This window comes from Lampetra fluviatilis, chromosome 14 (genome assembly GCF_964198595.1).
Source record: "Lampetra fluviatilis chromosome 14, kcLamFluv1.1, whole genome shotgun sequence".
NCBI classification, from domain to species: Eukaryota; Metazoa; Chordata; class Hyperoartia; order Petromyzontiformes; family Petromyzontidae; genus Lampetra; species Lampetra fluviatilis.
In genome coordinates this window covers 10,364,259-10,385,064 of record NC_136288.1, presented here as the reverse complement: position 1 = coordinate 10,385,064, position 20,806 = coordinate 10,364,259, and the positions used below count along the sequence as shown (strand labels likewise).

Here is a 20,806-nt window from a genome sequence, read left to right as displayed (position 1 = left end):
AACGTGGACTTTTCATCTTCTTGGTTCTTTCGGTGAAGTCACGTAGAATGGAAATAATTAAATAATAAAAAGTAAGCTTTCTTTATTTTATTATTTCCATTCTACGTGACTTTACAGAAAGAACCAAGAAGATGAATCCCTGCAGTCACGAAAGCTTTAAATCGAAATTTAACGTGGATTTTCAAAATTTTTAAAAAAAACTACGACTTCTGAGTTACTCTTTGGTTCTTTTGGTAAAGTCACGTGTAAAGAGAAAATAATAAATGAAATACTAGCATACGACGTTTCGATTGCAACACAAGCAATCATCATCAGGTATAAATGAAATAGAAACACAAATCTAGTATACTTAGAAATGTAATGTAATACAACAAGCTCCAAATTCTGAGTACTCACAAAAGCCATCAAACTCATTTGTTTCGTTGTTGTTGTTGTCTTACCAGGAGGTTGTAAGGGCCACTGTTTAGCTCTTGTTTCATCAGACGATCTTTCAACACCGAGTGGCATATTCCAGATGGGGCAATCTTGATTTGACGTTTTCGTGACCGTAGGAATCCATACTCTTTGGTTCACGTAGATTATACTCTAAGGTTTTTTTCGATAAAGTCACGTAGGTGAAAATAAATAATAAAAATAAATAATAAAAATAATAGAAATCATAATAGAAATAAAATAATAAATCCGTCATCAGGTGGGACAACCACAGCACCTGATGACGGACGCTTGTGTTGCGCCCGAAACGTCGTGATTTATAATTTTATTTCTATTCGTTTTATTACTTATTTTTATTTTTTTATTTTTACCTACGTGAGTTTACCGAAAAAACCCTAAGAGTATGAATCCTTGCAGTCACGAAAGCTTCAAATCACGTAGATGAATTTGCTACCTACGTGACTTTACCGAAAAAAACAAAGAGTTATACAGAAGTGGCACTCATCTTCTTGGTTCTTTCGGTAAAGTCACGTAGAAGGGAAGTAATAAAATAATAAAAATAAAACATAATAAAATAATTCTCACGACGTTTCGGCCACATTTTTTTTATTATTGTATTACTTCCCTTCTACGTGACTTTACCGAAAGAACCAAGAAGATGAATCCCTGCAGTCACGAAAGCTTTAAACAGAAGTGGCACTTTTATTAGCGGCCACGTCCTCCAAAACACGTGTCGTTGGATTCTAAACGCGGAGGGGGGAAATCGCCACGTGGAGTTCAACTCCTGGACGTGCCATCACGATGTCGCCCAGGGCCTCCTCCGGCAACCTTTCGAAGAAGAACAAGGTAATTTGTTTTTGTTTAACGCGTAGGCTTTCGCGACCAATAACATCCATAAGGGGCCGTCCATAAATGACGTCACGCACCTAGGTCGGGGGGTCAGACATTTGTGACGATGTGTGACGAGGTGAGGGGGGTTTTAGAAATGTGACGTTACATCAAAATGCGCAACTTTAAATAAATATAGACAACACGTTCTATTTCATTAAATAGACTTTTTCATAAATGTTTTCTCCTACAACATCAGAGTGCATCGTCACATTAAATACGCACTACAATGACAATAGTTTAAAGCGATTTGAAGCATGTTTTATATTTTTTTTTGGGGGGGGGGGCAGAGCTTTGTGACGTCATATTTGAGGGGGGGGTCTGACTTTTTGTGACGAGGGGGGGGGGTCAAAAATCGTCCAAAATCGAGTGACGTCATTTATGGACGGCCCCTAATGCAACACACGGGTCTTGCTGTAGAGGCAACGAATTGGCACGTTCTGTTAACGTGACAAACATGACGAATTGGCTGTGTCGGGTGGTGGCGGGTTTAACGACACATTTATATATTTACGCGATATAACCTAAAAAGAATTCGGTTTTTACGTTGGCCCGTCTTTCCAACCAATACATTCGCAAAAATGTTGAGAATTTACACTATGAGACCTCCTTTTCCAGTGGCAAAATATAGTAGTAGGTTTTTACCATTTAAACTAGTACAAAAACTGACACCTTTATACAAGGCATCATGTTTGCAATAACCACAACTTCAAGGATAGTGCATATAATTATCATCATCAGAGTTGTTTCTTTTTGTTTGCATTTTGACTGCTTGTGTTGTGGTTATTGCAAACATGATGCCTTGTCAGTTTTTGTACCAGTTTAAAGGGTAAAAACCTACTACTAAATGTTGAGAAATTAAGTGTAATTCATATTCCATCTGTACGCTCGCGGGAATTGATGTGACATCGTTATTGTTTTCATCGAATTTGGTGCCCCACTTAACTTGGCGCCCGAGGCGACCGCCCGAGTTCGCCTGTACGGACGGGCTCTCCCTGCCCCCAGGCCGTCTGCTCGGTGCGAGACCCATCCTGGACCCAGGTTCAATGTCGGCCGTGGTGACAGTGCCGAATTAAGCAAGTGCGGGGCCTGTAGCATATGTTATAAAGGGGCCCTAATTTTTTTTTTTAACATTAATATTGAAACACAATTTTTTTTCTTGCATAGTAAAGTCATTACATTTTTCATTTGCTACACAGCCAGATAATACGACGAATCGCTAACCTTAAACACCCAGTCGTTCATAAAAGTTGAAGGCGGTATAGTGCTATATTAATAGAGCAAGTGCAGAATCACTGAACCGGAATTGATAGCTTGAAAGCATTAAGCACGGGGCCCTTTAAAGTGCGGGGCCTGTAGCATATGTTATAAAGGGGCCCTATTGTTTTTTTTTAAACATTAATATTGAAACACAAATTTTTTACTTGCATAGTAAAGTCATTTAATTTTTCATTTGCTACACAGCCAGATAATACGGCGAATCGCTAACCTTAAACACCCAGTCGTTCATAAAAGTTGAAGGCGGTATAGTACTATATTAATAGAGCAAGTGCAGAATCACTGAACCGGAATTGATAGCTTGAAAGCATTAAGCACGGGGCCCTTTAAAATGTATACGTTGATTTGTATTTAGAAACCCATTTTAAAAGTTGCTGACATATTACACCCCGGGTAACCATGTTGTATTGTGATGCTATTGAATAGACCCTTGTCTGATATACAATTGTCTGATACTGCATTGGCAGTGGTGCACAAGCACAAAAACTCATCAATATAGAACAAATTAACCATCTATGATTGGCCAACAGCTATTTTAACGTCTCATGAGGATGAACTACTAGATATGTTACAAGCTTAAATATACGCTCCAAGCCTGGGGTGTCATTCACTCTGTCGTCTCGACAGACCTGTTATTCACACGAGGACGGCTGCTTGCGTTGTGGCCGAAACGTCGTGAGAATTATTTTGTTTTATTTTTATTATTTTATTATTTCCATTTTACGTGACTTTACCGAAGGAACCAAGAAGATGAATCCCTGCAGTCACGAAAGCTTTAAATCGAGGTGACGAATGACAAAACAAAGGGCATGTGGATATTACTGTTGCTTGGGCATGAAGTGGCAACATGGGACACTGACAAAGAGGAATACATGGTGGCTCGGACAACACCCGCTGTCGACATTGATCACTCTTAAGTGGGCTTGGGCAGGGAACGGGATGACGGCCGAGGTCGAAACTGACAAACAGAATGGGAGCCAAATGAGGGAACATGCTGGACAGGACATCCAATTGGTTCGTGCGCAGATCCTGCATGGAGTTTTGCACCATGACCCCGTGAGAAATGGTGATGGCTTGGGGAAACTATTAGTCAGCAGTGTATATAGATCAAGGCTGCTGCTGATGATGATGATGTTCATGATCTGTCTCCTGCCAGCGTTGGTGTACGGTGTTTTTTCTGCAATATTTTGCTGTCTTTTCTTGGATTTTCTGTTTGCACTTAGTCACATATTCACTTTGATGTTTTTGTTTTTTGTTTGTTGCGGTTGCACCCGATTCAAGAGCCGAATGGCTCACAGGGCTATACCTAATAAATGAACTTGAACTTCATCTGGACTCAACACACAATAGTATGGACAAAGACAACACAATTTCAAACAGTTTCAGCGGTTTTAATGCTGGAGAGTAAAATAGGGTATGATGCAGAAACCCAACACACATGTTTGCATTGCTGAACATTGCCATTCGTAGGCTTACTCAACCTGCATATTTCCTGTAAATCGATGGGGACGCTCATTTAATCCACAAGTTGGCTCAGTATAAATATTGTATTTATTTTATTGTCCTTCACCCGCACCTCCAATTATCATGGTTGGCTGTGTACGGTGTGAAAGAAGTTCAAGATACACTCATAGAAATATGCATACGGGCAGTCCCCGACTTACGAATGGGTTCCATTCCTGAGACCCGTTCATAAGTCGAAACAAAATAATGTCCTATTCAAATGCAAATAGGTTCGATGCAAACCCCGACGCCTGTATATTTTGAGTTTGCATGTTCTCCCCGTGGTCACGTGGGTTTTTCTCCAGGTCCTCCAGTTTTTCCCTAAACATTTAGAATCAACATGCGTTTAGAGTATTTGGCTGCTATAAGTTTCAGCATAAGCCACTTCGTTGAGCTATCATTTGTGGCCAGGTCACTTCTCAAAAGGAGCTATATAGTTCAGTGGGCTTTATCCGGTAAAATAAATATATATTTTTGCTTTACCTGCTAAAATAAATAAGAAAATATGTTTTTATACGGTCACTGTGATAAAATGTGTTACGGTTCAACAAGAAAATTTTTTTGTTAAACTGGTATAAAGAAATATAAATTTGCATGTAATACTGTAATAAACTGTCCAGTAAATAAAACATAAAATAAAGTAAATAGAAAAAAAAGTTTAATCTTCACTGGAAGGGGCGTAATGAGTCCTCACAATTGCACACACACACGGGTGCATGCGTGCACGTACTTGACGGACACGCACACCAATAATCCCCCGTATAGCCTACACAGGCTGTTGGGGCAAGTGCTGTTACTGAGCAGCATCTATAAAAGCCGCAACGGCACACAAGGGGGTGGGTGGCCAACATCATGCCCGGCAATCTTTGTCTTCCCAGGAGCGGTTTACACACCGAACAAGGTACTCATTTGAGGCTGAGTCGACCAGAGAAGGCCCCAGACCGGTTCAGATAATCGTCACTGATGTTGGCCGTGAGCAGGAATAGAACTCGGCTCGCTGTGTTCGTAGCAGAGCACACCAAACCGTGACAATACAGCTCCCCACTTGCACACACTTGTCCGTGCGTCAGATGTCGCAAACGGGTTTTGATTCCTTACCCATACCCGTACCCGGCCGCACCAGGGTCGCAAACGGGTACCCATACCCTACCCGTACCCGGCCGGGTACGGTTAGGGTACGGGTATCGGGTACCTGATTGCGACCTCTGGGATGAAGCCATATTGCAGGCGCGGGTGGGTTGATTCTAGGAACTTGAATTGTGAGAAGAGACAAGACGTTGGGAAATGAGTGACAAACAGTTAACTCACCAGTGACTCACGGCCTACCCGTACCCGTACCCGGCCGCACCAGGGTCGCAAACGGGTACCCGTACCCGGCCGGGTATGGGTAGCCGGGTATCGGGTAGGGTACGGGTATCGGGTACCCGGTTGCGACCTCTGCGGTGCGTAAACACTCCCAGAGGGATGCTGTGATTCGTTACATCTAACAGAGGATTGCTCCACTGAAAAAAATAGTTCCACAGTTCGGTTCGCATTTGCGAGTTCACAAATTCGGATGAACAAAAAATATCTTACGGAAACTCGTTCGTAAGTGCGGACATTTGTATGTTGGGGTCTGCCTGGACGCAAATACTATCAAATGCATAGCACTTCAAACGCAATGACTAAAATTAAATTAGCAGTTATCAATATGAACAATATCACGTAATGTCTTCATGCATGTTTGTGATAGCTATTATTTGAGAATTCGGTTCTCATTTCAATAAAACGTGCATTTCACAAATTCCGAAAGCATTCATTATATTAAATTTCGATTGAAAGCTTTCGTGACTGCAGGGATTCATCTTCTTGGTTCTTTTCTCTTCACGTAGAAGAGAAATAATAAAACATAATAAAATACAATTCTCACGACGTTTCGGCCACAACGCAAGCAGCCGTCCTGCCGAAACGTCGTGAGAATTATTTTATTATGTTTTATTTTTATTATTTTATTATTTCCCTTCTACGTGACTTTACCGAAAGAACCAAGAAGATTAATTATATTATTACGCTTGTTCACCCAGTAGAGCCTGAGCCTCAAGACTCCAAAGGCAGGAGGGTCTTCACAAGCGTTCGCAGTAGTGGCAATGCATTCTTGTGAGTATGGACACTGAACTTCTTACTAACCTTACGTAGACAATCGTGAGTAATCCCCATCGAGTAATTTGCAGATAATTTTTTGAACAACTGGGATGTTTGGCCAATACCAGTTACAAAGTATGTGTTTTTTTGCTATGGGAAAAAACAGAGGAAACCCACGTAGAACAGGGGGAGAACATACATACTCAAAAAACCTCTTATGGATATATACTCAACACAGAAAAACGTTATTGAACCCAGGAGCTTCTAGCTAATGAGGCACGGGTGACACCACTGCACCGCCCTGCCGCCCAATATAGAATCTCAACATCCAACTCCACGTCTAGCAAAGTGGTCGTAGGTTCTCTTCACTTTTGCTCAGCGTTGCAGTTTCCAGAGGGCTTGTGATCCACGCTCGAGCTACTGCTGCGGAGATTCCACTGGTACTGCTCCAGCAGCTGCCGCGCCTGCGTGCGGGCATCCTGCACCCCTTCACTGAGCTGGAGCCATGAGGCCGGCAAGCCACCGTCACCGTGATAAGCCCCTGCGATGGCTCCAGCCATGCTGGCCACCGTGTCGGTGTCGCCACCCAGGGAGATGGCGTAGAGCAGCGTGCGCGCCACGCCACCTAGCTCGTCGGGAATGTCGGGCTCGGGCTGCAGGCAGCGCAGGAAGGCGTACACGGCAGTGGGCACCGACTCCAAGGCTTGCACGTTGTTGCCTGCGTGAGTGACGCAAACATCCAAACAAGATCAACAGCAATGTTGATGGAATTTCGATTTAAAGCTTTCGTGACTGCAGGGATTCGTCTTCTTGGTTCTGTCGGTAAAGTCACGTAGAAGGGAAATAATAAAATAATTAAAATAAAACATGATAAAATTTCGATTTCAAAGCTTTCGTGACTGCAGGGATTCGTATTCTTGGTTCTTTCGGTAAAGTCACGTAGAAGGGAAATAATAAAATAATAAAAATAAAACATGATAAAATTTCGATTTCAAAGCTTTCATGACTGCAGAGATTCATCTTCTTGGTTCTTTCGGTAAAGTCACGTAGAAGGGAAATAATAAAATAATAAAAAATAAAACATAATAAAATTTCGATTTCAAAGCTTTCATGACTGCAGGGATTCATCTTCTTGGTTCTTTCGGTAAAGTCACGTAGAAGGGAAATAATAAAATAATAAAAATAAAACAATACAATTTCGATTTCAAAGCTTTCGTGACTGCAGGGATCCATCTTTTTGGTTCTTTCGGTAAAGTCACGTAGAAGGAAAATAATCAAATAATAAAAATAAAACATAATAAAATTTCGATTTCCAAGCTTTTGTGACTGCAGGGATTCGTATTCTTGGTTCTTTCGGTAAAGTCACGTAGAAGGGAAATAATAAAATAATAAAAATAAAACATAATAAAATTTCGATTTCAAAGCTTTCGTGACTGCAGGGATTCGTCTTCTTGGTTCTTTCGGTAAAGTCACGTAGAAGGGAAATAAGAACAGGTCTGTTCTTCACCTGAGGACGGCTGCTTGCATTGTGGCCGAAACGTCGTGAGAATTATTTTACTATGTTTGATTTTTATTATTTTATTATTTCCCTTCTACGTGACTTTACCGAAAGAACCAACAACAATGTTGATGGCACTCGCTATTAATTATTGCTGCATGTCCAATTGAATACCGCTCACAAGCACACACTCAAATATAACATAATAACTAAAATCTTTCAGGACTAAGCAGAACTTTTAAATGAAATGCAGAGATGGGTGAAAGAATGTTCCATAAGCAATTCCTAAATCACCAGTTTCATATGTGCAGTATTAAAGATATTGTCACTCGGAAATGTAAGTGGAATCATAGGTGATGCCGCCAAAGCTTTGGGAGTGGAAGATCGCAGCATTCACCCAGCCCACTCTGTTCAGTTTGAATTTGCGACGAAAGCCGTCGACGCGGCGACCGAACATCGATCATCGATCTTCCAGCAGAGGTCGCAAACGGGTTTTGATTCCTTACCCGTACCCGGCCGCACCAGGGTCGCAAACGGGTACCCGTACCCGTACCCGGCCATACCCGTACCCTACCTGTACCCAGCCGGGTACCCGGCCGGGTACGGGTAGGGTACGGGTATCGGGTACCTGATTGCGACCTCTGGGATGAAGCCATGTTGCAGGCGCGGGTGGGTTGATTCTAGGAACTTGAATTGTGAGAAGAGACAAGACGTTGGGAAATGAGTGACAAACAGTTACTCACCAGTGACTCACGGCCTTCTCACTCATTGGTTGGGGTGAGTCACGTGCGGCTACCCGTACCCGGCCGCACCAGGGTCGCAAACGGGTACCCGTACCTGTACCCGGCCGGGTACGGGTAGCCGGGTATCGAGTAGGGTACGGGTACCCGGTTGCGACCTCTGTCTCCCAGTGTTCAGAGCAACAACACAATGCACTCTTCTCACAAGCAAACTCTCCCCCCCAGTCTCACCGAGGTACTGCACAACATCTTCTCTCGGCACGTCTTGCAGGTTCAAGAACTCCTTGATCTTCTCCAACCTATTGCAATAGGGGGTTGCACTTTTTGCACTGTGGAAAAAAAATGTATTAGATAAAGTTACAGGATGTGATAACCTTTTATTGTAATCATTTGACAAGCTTACAATGTGCATTTATACAACATCCACTCATTGAATCCTCACAAAGTGAAATAACCTTACGTGAATTAGTCATCATCATATTTATTATATCACGATGTAACGCGATTTTTGTTCCTGGTTAGTAATTTTCTAATTGCTTATTCCTCAAAAGTATATGAAATGGCTGCTATTATTCCCCACAAACTTTGCTTTCGTGACCAGGACTTTTACGTGAAGGAATGACACAAATGCACACCACGTTTTCTCTTTGAAAATAGGTACATTTCAAAATATCACTGTCCTGGTCACAAAAGCAAAGTTTGTGGGGAATAATAGCCATGTTCTGTACTTTTGAGGCATATGAGACTAGGTTTTTCCTCTTTTATCTGGCAACAAAACAGGTGTTCAGTTGTTAAAACACCAAACTGAAACCTTTTACAAGGAATCATGTCTGCATTAAAAAACATACTCTGATAATATATACATTGTCTTTGAAACTAATTGGTCCACACCAGAGACAGCTTTCTTTTGAGCCTAGTCTCAAATGGTATTAGACCAGACGACGCCAAAAGGCGTACAGCACAAAAATAACGCACTATCAGAGTAATGAGAGCTCGGGATGAGCATCTACATCATGGGAACTCCTTTGCCAGTACCAAAATATGAAAATAGGTTTTCCCCTTTTATCTGGCAACAAAATAGGTGTTAAGTTGTTAAAACAGGCATAAGCAATTGGAAAATAACACTTCCTACCCAGGAGCAAAAAAAATATTTGTTACACAGTGAATTATCAGCCATGGTCTCTCTTACACTGCTGGATAAAGACCTTCCCATGCCATCACCATTCCTCAAGGTCCAGAAATTTCACAATCCATCTCCCGCAATGTGCCGGGTGTTGGCCAAACACATCCCAATGCTGAAAAATACCTGAAAATTAACCAATGGAGATTACACAGAGCAGCAACATCACCCCCAGCTACAACAAACTTGGCAGGACCCTCCTGGAAAAAGTCCGGAGACTCAGTGAGGCTTGGCTGGGTAATCAAGCATCATGATAAAGATGAGAACTGATCTGTGTCAGATGACCCACATTTACACAGCGGAAAAAAATAAAGTCAGCCTACAGGCAGGACACACATACACGTGGCAGAAATGTGAGACATGGCCTTGGTAAGGTCAGGATAAATGAATTCCGCACTTGTACTTCGTAGGAAACATTGTCCATCATAGAGGGAAATATGATGGTTATTATGAAGTGGGAATTTGAGTCCCTCCAGGAATCAAAACTGCAGTTTTTGGATATATGGGATAGAATTTCCCAGCTATCAACAAGACTCTGAAACACTTAGCGATGTGAGGATGTTTCAGATATCACACGTGAAATAGTGACCACTTCTCTTGGCAGAAAAAAAAATTTGAAAGCTCCCAAACCAGATGGAAAAACTGTGACCTCTTCATAAAAGCAGCACTACTATTTTCTAATGCTTACAAGCTATGCAATGCCTCCATCATGGAAATATGCCTAAATTATTACACGTCACCGATGCGTTTCGTTTTTTATCCTTCCCCCCGCACCTCCGATTAGCACGGTTGGCTACGTACGGTGCGAAAAAAGTTCAACATATGAACATACAACCAAATAATGGATATTTTAGAGGCCAACCCATACATAAACAAGCTGCAGTTACAAATGTTTCTATAATTTGTTGCTTACTCATCAGATTTCAATAACAAATGAATATCAAAATATGCTTAACATGTAGGCTTTCGCGACCAATATCATCCATAGAGGTTTTTGGGTTAGTTCGCGTAAATATATAAATGTTTTGTTAAAACCGGCCACCACCGGACACAGCCAACTAGTAAGGGTTGTTCTGGTTACGTGACAACCCTTACTCGTTGGCTGTGTCGGGTGGTGGCGGGTTTAAATGACACATTTATATATTTACGCGATCTAACCCAAAAACCTCTATTATGGACCATTACGCTTAGCTTTCGTAGAAGTCCTATGAAAAAGCATTTGATTCGGTGGAACTAATGCAGTCAACCAGGCTCTCAAAGTCCACAGGCTTAATAAAAAAAATTAGAAGTGATCAAATAATGAAAAAATATGAAATAACTCCACTGAGATTACAACAAGAACACAAATCTCATAAGAGGACCCAGGCAAGGAGGGCCACTCCTCTCAGAGGCACAGCCACATTACAATACATTTCAAACATTATATCGGAGAAATAAACAAGGACATTTTCTGATGGCATGGTCCACAACATAGCCAATGACAATGCAGTAGATTTCTGCTGGAGGAAAGTCAGAAAATCTTGAACCTTAAATATGTTTTAACGTCTGAATGTTGCACTATGAGATCTCTATTACCAGTGGCAAAATATAAACGTAGGTTTTTACCCTTATAACTGGTACAAAACTGACACCTTTATTCAAGGCATCATGTTTGCAATGACCACAACACAAGTAGTCAAAAAAGCAAACAAAAAGAAGCAACTCTGATGATGATAATAATATGCACCGTCCTTGAAGTTGATTGGTCCACACCCGAGATGGCTTTCTTTAGAGCCTAGTCCCCATTGGTGTTGGACCAGATGACACCAGAAGGCGTACAACTCAACACAGTGCAATATCAGAGTATTGAGAGCTCGGGGTAAGCATTTACACTATGAGATCTCTTTTCCAGTGGCAAAATATAATAGTAGGTTTTTACCCTTTTAACTGGTACAAAACTGACACCTTTATTCAAGGCATCATGTTTGCAATGACCACAACACAAGTAGTCAAAAAAGCAAACAAAAAGAAGCTTCTGAATGTTGGTTCAGGAAATGTAAAAAAGAAAAGTTCGCGAATAACCAACCTTGCCTTGTCATTTGAGGATTCCTCGACCTCGAGCATCTCTTGTATCAGTTTGTCAACAAATGTCAAAGCACAAATGTTATCCTCCGCAATCGCAAAATGCACAGCTAAGGCCTGCAAGATGGTGCCGTTGTAGCCCAGGGAGTTGGCGTGGGTGATGCGTGCACTCAATCTGGCGATCTGCAGCAAAACGGAAGGCACTGTTATGGCGAGAATCACACACAACACGTGATATATTACAGCAGACTCTTCATTATCCGAAAAAAATACCATTTTCCGCCGATCAGTGATAATACTTTCCTGCTCCCACACAGAATAATCCGCCCACTAAGTGGGTAGCAGAGCTACACCAATCAACATCAAACTCCGCCCATTGTTGCAAAGACATGCAACTACTGTACTGTAGAGGCGATCACATGGATTTCGGATTAACCAGAGCACATATTTGCTTGGCTTAAGCACGTGACTTGTAATAAACGTTTCTAATAATATAAATGTATAACTGTTTTTACATGATTAATTTGGGCTTAAGGGGAAAATCCAAGAGTTTCTAATTTATGTCAAAATCTCAGGTGCGCAGTTAATCGGCAAATCGGATAAACCGCAAGTGGGTAATTGATAGTCCACTGTATTATTATCATTACACTTGTGAACCCAGGAAAGCCTCACCGAGTCTCAAGAATGTTTTTTTCCAGAAGGATCCTGCAGAAGCTTTCGCAGAAGGGGGTGATGCAGCTACTGTGTGTAATCCCAATCAAATAATTTTCAGGGATTTTTTTCAGCAATCGGTTGTTGAATAAGAATATGGCCAATACCCATCAAGTTCCCGACTCAAACACCTCTCTGTGTGGAGTGTGTATGTTCTCCCCCCATTCTACATGGGTTTCCTCTGGGTTCTCCAGTATTCTCCCATACTAAAAAAAAGCCGTACAATGTAGCTGTTAAAAGGCTGAGCATCCCAATGCTGAAAAACTACCTGAAAGTTGATAATTGTTTTTTTTACCCTTCTATCTGGCAACAAAACTGACTCCTTTTTTTACAAGGAGTCATGTTTGCATAGACCACAATACCTGCAGCCATAATGCAAACAAAAAACATAACTCTGATAATATATGCACTGTCCTTGAAGTTGATTGGTCCACACCCGAGATAGCTTTCCTTAGAGCCTAGTCTCACATGGGTTGGACCAGATGACGCCAAAAGGCACAAAACTCAGACAGTGCACTATCAGAGTATGAGAGCTCGGGGTAAGCATTTACACCATTAAAACCAATTATCATATTTTTTACTGGCAAATGACGTTCCAATGGTGTACCTGAAAGTTACTCAATTGTGATTACACGCAACATTGCACCCCACTGCAAAACAACATCTCAGTACCCTCCTGATTAAGAGGCTTGAGAATTGGCGAGGCCATACCCGGGTAAGGGCGCGTAACGTATTTCTACATGTAGATTGGATTTGAATAGATTTCATTTAAACACGCATCATTGGTCTTCTTGGTTCTTTCGGTAAAGTCACGTAGAAGAGAAGTAATAAAATAATAAAAATAAAACATAATAAAAAACCAGGTCTGTCGAGGCGACAGCGTCTGACAGACCTGGTTTTCACCTGAGGACGGCTACTTGCGTTGTGGCCGAAACGTCGTGAGAATAATTTTATCATGTTTTATTTTTATGATTTTATTACTTCCCTTCTACGTGACTTTACCGAAAGAACCAAGAAGATGAATCCCTGCAGTCACGAAAACTTTAAATCGAAATATTACGCATCATTGGGTTCGACACATGTCCACTGCATTTACCTACGTGTTTAACATCAGCAGTGGCGGGGTAAGCGAGAGCCACCGGTGCCACCCTCATGGCTCCACCATTGCCGAAGGAACCGTGCCCCTCAAACTGCTCAGCCGCCGGCGTAAATACATCGTCGCCAGCGTACGCGCGCTGCTGAAACTTCTCAAACACAGTCACCACGCCCGCCCCGTAGCCACGCAGTGGCTCCTTCTGGTATTCTTTGGCAAATCTGAAAAACAGGAAACCGTCGCAATTAAAGCAAATACGCTCAATGCTTTTGTCCGTAATAATATTTAGTTAAAAACGACTTAAAATAATATTGCAAATTCATTGGAACCTCATTTGCCAGTAAAAAATATGATAATTGGTTTTTTACCCTTCTATCTGGCAAACAAAACTGACACCTTTTTTTTTTACAAGGAGTCATGTTTGCATAGACCACAATACCTGCAGTCATAATGCAAACAAAAAACATAACTCTCATGTGAGACTAGGCTCTAAGGAAAGCTGTCTCGGGTGTGGACCAATAAACTTCAAGGACAGTGCACATTATCAGTTATGTTTTTTGTTTGCATTATGACTGCAGGTATTGTGGTCTATGCAAACATGACTCTTTGTTAAAAAAAAAAGGTGTCAGTTTTGTTGCCAGATAGAAGGGTAAAAAACCAATTATCAATGTTGCAACTTATTTACACTGGGAATTATTCTTAATCATTATTATTACTTATTCTGTTTGCTTACCTAGGATGTCTGACCTGAGTCTCAAGACTCTTTTCAGGAGGGGCCTGCCAAGTTTTCGCAGTAGGTGGGCGATGTTGCCGCATGTAAGCCCAATTGAGTAATTTGCAGGTACTTTTTAAGCATTGGGATGTTTGGCCAATACCAGTTGCACTGCATGCTTCTTGTTTAGCTATGGAATGAATCCATGCAGAACAGGGGGATAACACACACAAACTTCACACAGAAGGAAGCAGTCAGGAATATAATCCAGGCGCTTTTTACTGAGAGGCAGGAATGTTACTACTGCACTGCCACTTTGCCGGAATGAAAATTAAAAGGGTAAAGAAAAGACCTAAGAGTATGACAGAATGTTTTCTCGTGCAAAGAACATCAGCACGAAAATAAAAGTGCATCAAAATGATGTAATCAGTTATCTGCCAGGGTGGCTAGGAGATGGCAGTACAGAAATTGACTGAATTAACCTCGTCGCTCTCACTGTATCATGCAATTTGACTGCAGTGATATATACAACACATGGATTACATCTGAAGAATCGAACATTCCCAATTTAGGGGTCACTCTCCCATCTGTTCAGGTGTCAGCTTCTAAATAGGACAGCCTTTGCTTTCATTTGGCTTATTCTTGAAGCGGAGATAGGGATACAGAGAAATGTATCCATTTCCACCAGAAAATGTAGTCTTCTTCACCAAAGGGAGAACATAGGAAAACTTTTCAGTTGTAGGTACCAGAGATGTGATAGAAATCCAAAGTGGAGGTCAGTGGATTATTGTAGAGTTGACCTTTTTAAGGTGCTCATCAGGTCAAATTCAACATTACAAGCCACAACTCCCCAAGCTACAGGAGCTACCAAGAATACATATACATAATTGGAAACCTCTCTTTCAGAACTTGTAAAGGACACCACATATTCCAATTAAAGTGTAGAATTATTTTGCAACAAAGTTTGGTGACCTTTGCTTTAATCCTGACCAAACGCTCCAAAAACTCGGTCGACTTTCAAACACTAGGTCGTGTCTATGTCTTAAATGTTTGTCTCTGTCTCCGTGTCCCTAATAGGGTATTAGTATTCTTAGGTTTTTTCCGTAAAGTCACGTAGGTAAAACATCAAAATTAATTTATAAAAATAATAAAATAAAATAAAAATCACGACGTTTCGGAGGCAACACAAGTCTCCGTCATCAGGTGGGACCGTCACAGCCAGATTAGCTGCATCAAGTGGCTAATCTGGCTGTGACGGTCCCACCTGATGACGGAGACTTGTGTTGCCTCCGAAACGTCGTGATTTTTATTTTATTATAATTTTTTTAATAAATTTTGATGTTTTACCTACGTGACTTTACCGAAAAAACCTAAGAATATTAATCCTTGCAGTCACGAAAGCTTCAAATCTAGGGTATTAGTGTGTGTGTTGTCTTGTGATCATAGCAAGTTTCCGCCCGTGCACTTGTTTTAATCACGGGCATTTGATGTTTAAACTCACAGATAGCGGAGAGGATTTGGAGTAATTTGGCGAGCGACTACTCGTATCCGTGTAAAAATTGCATGAGGAAGCCGCTTTGCTATGCATTTTAGGTAAAATATAATCTTAAGAAATAAGATCGTGAATAAGAGTTTTCACAGACTCTCCATCTGCCATGAATAATATAAGTTTGAGGAAATAGGGCCATGGATATGACAGTTCTGTACTATCGCATCCCATATCTTCCATATGGGATACGACTTGCATCACACTGGGATTTTTGCACACAGCGTTGTAATACGGTGGTTGTTTTTGGAAGATTTGCTGGCTTATCTAGGATGTTTCTGTTGTGCGTCATCGCTTTAAGATGTTCTCTGTTCATATTTTGTTTGTTGCGGTTGCACCCGACTCAAGAGCCACATGGCTCACAGGGCTATACCTAATATATGAAACTTGAAACTTGATCAAGGGTCAGTACTTAAAGCCTCTGGGAAAAAGAAATCTATTGGGAGTCTTAAACCGTGGGATTTCATGGGCGTTTCCAGTTGGCTCAAGCAATCGTAATAAAAATAGTGTGACCAGTCTGGATGGCTCCATTACCGTTGAGACATGTCTTGAGCATCGAACCGCCCATTGTCGATGAGGGACTGTGCCACGGATCTCAGCATGGCAGTGTCATCCGTGTACTGAAAATCTACGATAAGGAAAAACATCTCGGTGTTAACGAAAGAGCACGAGACAAATTTTGTATTTTTTTTGCAACGTAAATCCAGCGCGGTGAAAGTGGCTCCGACTCTGTAAAAGATGTGATTCCAGACATACAGTGCCCTGGCGTCTACAAACTAAGTTGCCTCTGTGGTAGCAGTTACATTGGAGAAACCAAACGACATGTCTCGGACCGCATCCGTGAACACAAAGCAGACCTAAAACACGGTAGGACCAACACCTCAACCGTGGCAGATCACTGTTACAATTCAGTGGGCTCACCTGACATTGACTTCTCCAAGACAGAGGTTCTCTGCAAGCCATCTGGCTACCATGAGAGATTCGTTCATGAGGCTATCCACATATAAAAAACACAGAGACAATTTCAACCGAGAAGATGGATTCTGGCTTAGCAATCATTAGAAGGATTTGATAAACCATTTCGGGTCTTAATTGATTGTGTTCACGCTTACGGTGACTTTCAGACCGCATTCCATTCTCTTTCTCTCCCCCCTCCTCCGTTCCGCCAGTTGCTGTCCGTGGTCCTGACGTCAGGAAAAAACTGCCACCTAGCCTGGCACAACCGCCGTGGTGGTGACGCCGCCGCCACGTATTGGCGAACGGCGGTTGTTTAGGGTGCAGTGGGGTCGTGCACCTCTTGTGTTGTGTGCGTTGTCTGTGTTTAGGTAAGGGAGCGGTGGTGCAGCGGTTTGCGTGCTGCGTTGCAAACCTCGCCGGACCACCAGAGTTCAATTCCCTCACACGGCCACCAACACCGGCGACGATTATGGCAACCGGTCCCGGGCCTCCCCTAGGTCGACTCGGCCTCAAATGAGTTACCCCGGTGCGGTGTGTAGTTACACATCACCACTGGGAAGACAAAGGCGGCCGGGCGTGATTGCTGGCCACCCTCACTTCCCTCTACGTGTCTTATCGGCCTTCATGCGGTGCTTGCTACTCGCAAACAGCACTTGCCGCAACAGTCTAGGGGCCGTCCATAAATGACGTAACGCACCTGGAGGGAGGGGGGTGTCAGACATGTGACGATGTGACGAGGGGGGGGGTGAGAAATGTGACGTCACATCAAAATGCACAACTTTAAATAAATATAGAATTGTTATAACAACACTATTTGTTACAACAACACTCCTACAACATCAGAGTGCAGCGCCACATTAAATACGCACTACAATGACAATAGTTGAAAGCGATTTGAAGCACGTTTTATTTTCAAAATGGAAATATGGTTTTGGGGGGGGGTGGGGGTGCAGAGCTTTGTGACGTCATATTTGATGAGGGGGGGGGCGGTCAAAACTCGTCCAAAATCGCGTGACGTCATTTATGGACGGTCCCCTACTATAATCATTACCTCCTACACGGCTGGGAATCGTGGTGCGTGCGTGTCCGTGTCCCGCGCACCGTCATTGCGTCGCAGGTGGAAGTTTCGTGCGTCTTTGGCGAGTGCCACGGGGCTCACGAAGCCGCGGCCTTCGTAGCGAGATCCCACGACGTCCCCCAGCAGCGCGCCCAGCAGCGCGCCCTGGAAGCGCGGGGCGAGGCGCTCCAGGGTCGAGATGGCGGGCGAGGCGCTCATGGGAGGACCTGCTCAGAGACCAGCACCACCACCACCACACACACACAGACACCACACACACACGCCACACACACACGCGCGCGCTCCTACCACGGGGGAAGCCCGTTCACGCGATGAGACCCCAACACAGAGAGAGACCCACACACACAGAGAGACCCACACCACACAGAGACACAAACAGAGACACACACAGAGACCCACACACAGAGACACTCACAAAAAGAGACACACACACACACAGAGACCCACACACACAGACAGACACACAGAGACACTCACACAAAGAGACACACACACAGAGAGACCCACACACACAAAGAGACCCACACACACAGAGAGACCCACACACAGACCCCCACACACACAGAGAGACCCACACACAGAGACCCCCACACACAGAGAGACCCACACACAGAGAGACCCACACACACACAGAGAGACCCACACACAGAGAGACCCACACACACAGAGACCCACACACACAGAGAGACCCACACACACAGAGAGACCCACACACACACAGAGACACACACAAACAGAGACCCACACACAAACAGACCCACACACACAGTGAGACCCACACACACAGTGAGACCCACACACACAGTGAGACCCACACACACAGTGAGACCCACACACACAGTGAGACCCACACACACAGTGAGACCCACACACACAGTGAGACCCACACACACAGTGAGACCCACACACACAGTGAGACCCACACACACAGTGAGACCCACACACAGAGACACACACACACAGAGACACACACACACAGAGACACACACACACAGAGACACACACACACAGACACACACACACACAGAGACACACACACACAGAGACACACACACAGAGACACACACACACAGAGACAAACACAAACAGAGACCCACACACACAGAGACCCACACACACAGAGAGACTCACACACAGAGACCCACACAAACAGAGACCCACACACACACAAACAGACCCACACACACACAAACAGACCCACACACACAGTGAGACCCACACACACACAGAGACCCACACACACACAGAGACCCACACACACACAGAGACCCACATACAGAGAGAGACCCACACACAGTCGCCGTTTCGCGTTGCTCCCCACACAGCCCAGCGTCTTCTCTGCCCACGTGGTCGCCGTGGCGGCCAATGGGGAGGCGTTCCTTCCCGTGACAAACCGCGGAATCGATTCGCGATCTTCGATGCGAGGTTCGGCGTCGATTCCCTCGCGCGAGCCAGTGGACAAATCGCACGGCGGGGGGTCCCCCCCCCCGAGGTCACGGCGTCAGTACATTTGCTGCAAGGCCGTGGCCGTGGGGTCAACATTGGGGGGGGGGCACATCTTCCAGGAGGTCTCCCCCCCCGAGAAAAAAAAAAATCTACATTTGAAAACTAATTTTCTGCCTAAAATATACAAAAAATTCACTGACACATGTGATGGACTTTTTATGTATTTTTTTTTACAATAATGTAAAATAGTGTATTGTATTACATTGCTCTGTTTTTTCTTTTTTTTTACCTTTTTTTGTTTCATTGTGTGTAATGGCAGAGATTAGGGATTTATAAAGTACAACCATAACCACAATTATATAAACATAAATCTATGCATAATGGTAGGTTTTTACCCTTTTAACTGGTACAAAACTGACACCTTTATTCAAGGCATCATGTTTGCAATGACCACAACACAAGTAGTCATTGCAAACATGATGCCTTGAATAAAGGTGTCAGTTTTGTACCAGTTAAAAGGGTAAAAACCTACCATTATATTTTGCCACTGGTAAAATCTATGCATTGTTATACAGTGGGGGAAAAAAGTATTTGATCCCCTGCTGATTTTGTACGTTTGCCCACTGACAAAGAAATGATCAGTCTATAATTTTAATGGTAGGTTTATTTGAACAGTGAGAGACAGAATAACAACAACAAAATCCAGAAAAACGCATGTCAAAAATGTTATTAATTGATTTGCATTTTAATGAGGGAAATAAGTGTTTGACCCCCTCTCAATCAGAAAGATTTCTGGCTCCCAGGTGTCTTTTATACAGGTAACGAGCTGAGATTAGGAGCACACTCTTAAAGGGAGTGCTCCTAATCTCAGCTTGTTACCTGTATAAAAGACACCTGTTCACAGAAGCAATCAATCGAACAGATTCCAAACTCTCCACCATGGCCAAGACCAAAGAGCTCTCCAAGGATGTCAGGGACAGGATTGTAGACCTACACAAGGCTGGAAGCGATTTGAAGCATGTGACGAGGGGGGGGGGGGTCAAAAATCGTCCAAAATCGCGTGACGTCATTTATGGACGGCCCATATGTGTCTTCATGGGCATTTATGGTTTACGATCTGGTCCATAGTTTGAGTTGCATGGCCACAATCGCGCGTCTGTAATTTTTTCCAACTTAGATGATACCGCAAGAGGGCAGCGTTGTTACATTGTTAGCATCAGTTGGCACATTCTGCACGGATACTTTGGTGCCAGACAGACGTGGCACTCCTTGGGGGCCGTCCATAAATGACGTCACGCGATTTTGGACGATTTTTGACCCCCCCCCCTCGTCACACGGCGTCACAAAAAGTCAGACCCCCCCCCCCCTCAAATATGACGTCACAAAGCTCTGCCTCCACCCCCCCAAAATAAAACATGCTTCAAATCGCTTTAAACTATTGTCATTGTAGTGCGTATTTAATGTGGCGCTGCACTCTGATGTTGTAGGAGAAAACATTTATTAGAAAGTATTTAATTAAGTGGAACGTGTTGTCTATATTTATTTAAAGTTGCGTATTTTGA

General features: G+C 43.2%; 1 protein-coding gene across 1 annotated transcript; it reads right to left on the bottom strand.

The window, feature by feature from the left end:
* Nucleotides 1-3,975: 3,975 nt before the first annotated feature.
* On the bottom strand, nt 3,976-19,122 carry ADPRS (ADP-ribosylserine hydrolase). Its single transcript, XM_078862698.1, has 7 exons — nt 19,092-19,122; nt 17,822-18,004; nt 16,298-16,391; nt 13,513-13,726; nt 11,706-11,884; nt 8,692-8,789; nt 3,976-6,940 (listed from the first exon to the last, which is right to left on the bottom strand). Exons 2-7 carry the CDS (start codon nt 17,994-17,996, stop codon nt 6,588-6,590), a joined length of 1,113 nt encoding a protein of 370 aa, XP_078718824.1. The 5' UTR covers nt 17,997-18,004; nt 19,092-19,122; the 3' UTR covers nt 3,976-6,587.
* Nucleotides 19,123-20,806: the final 1,684 nt, after the last annotated feature.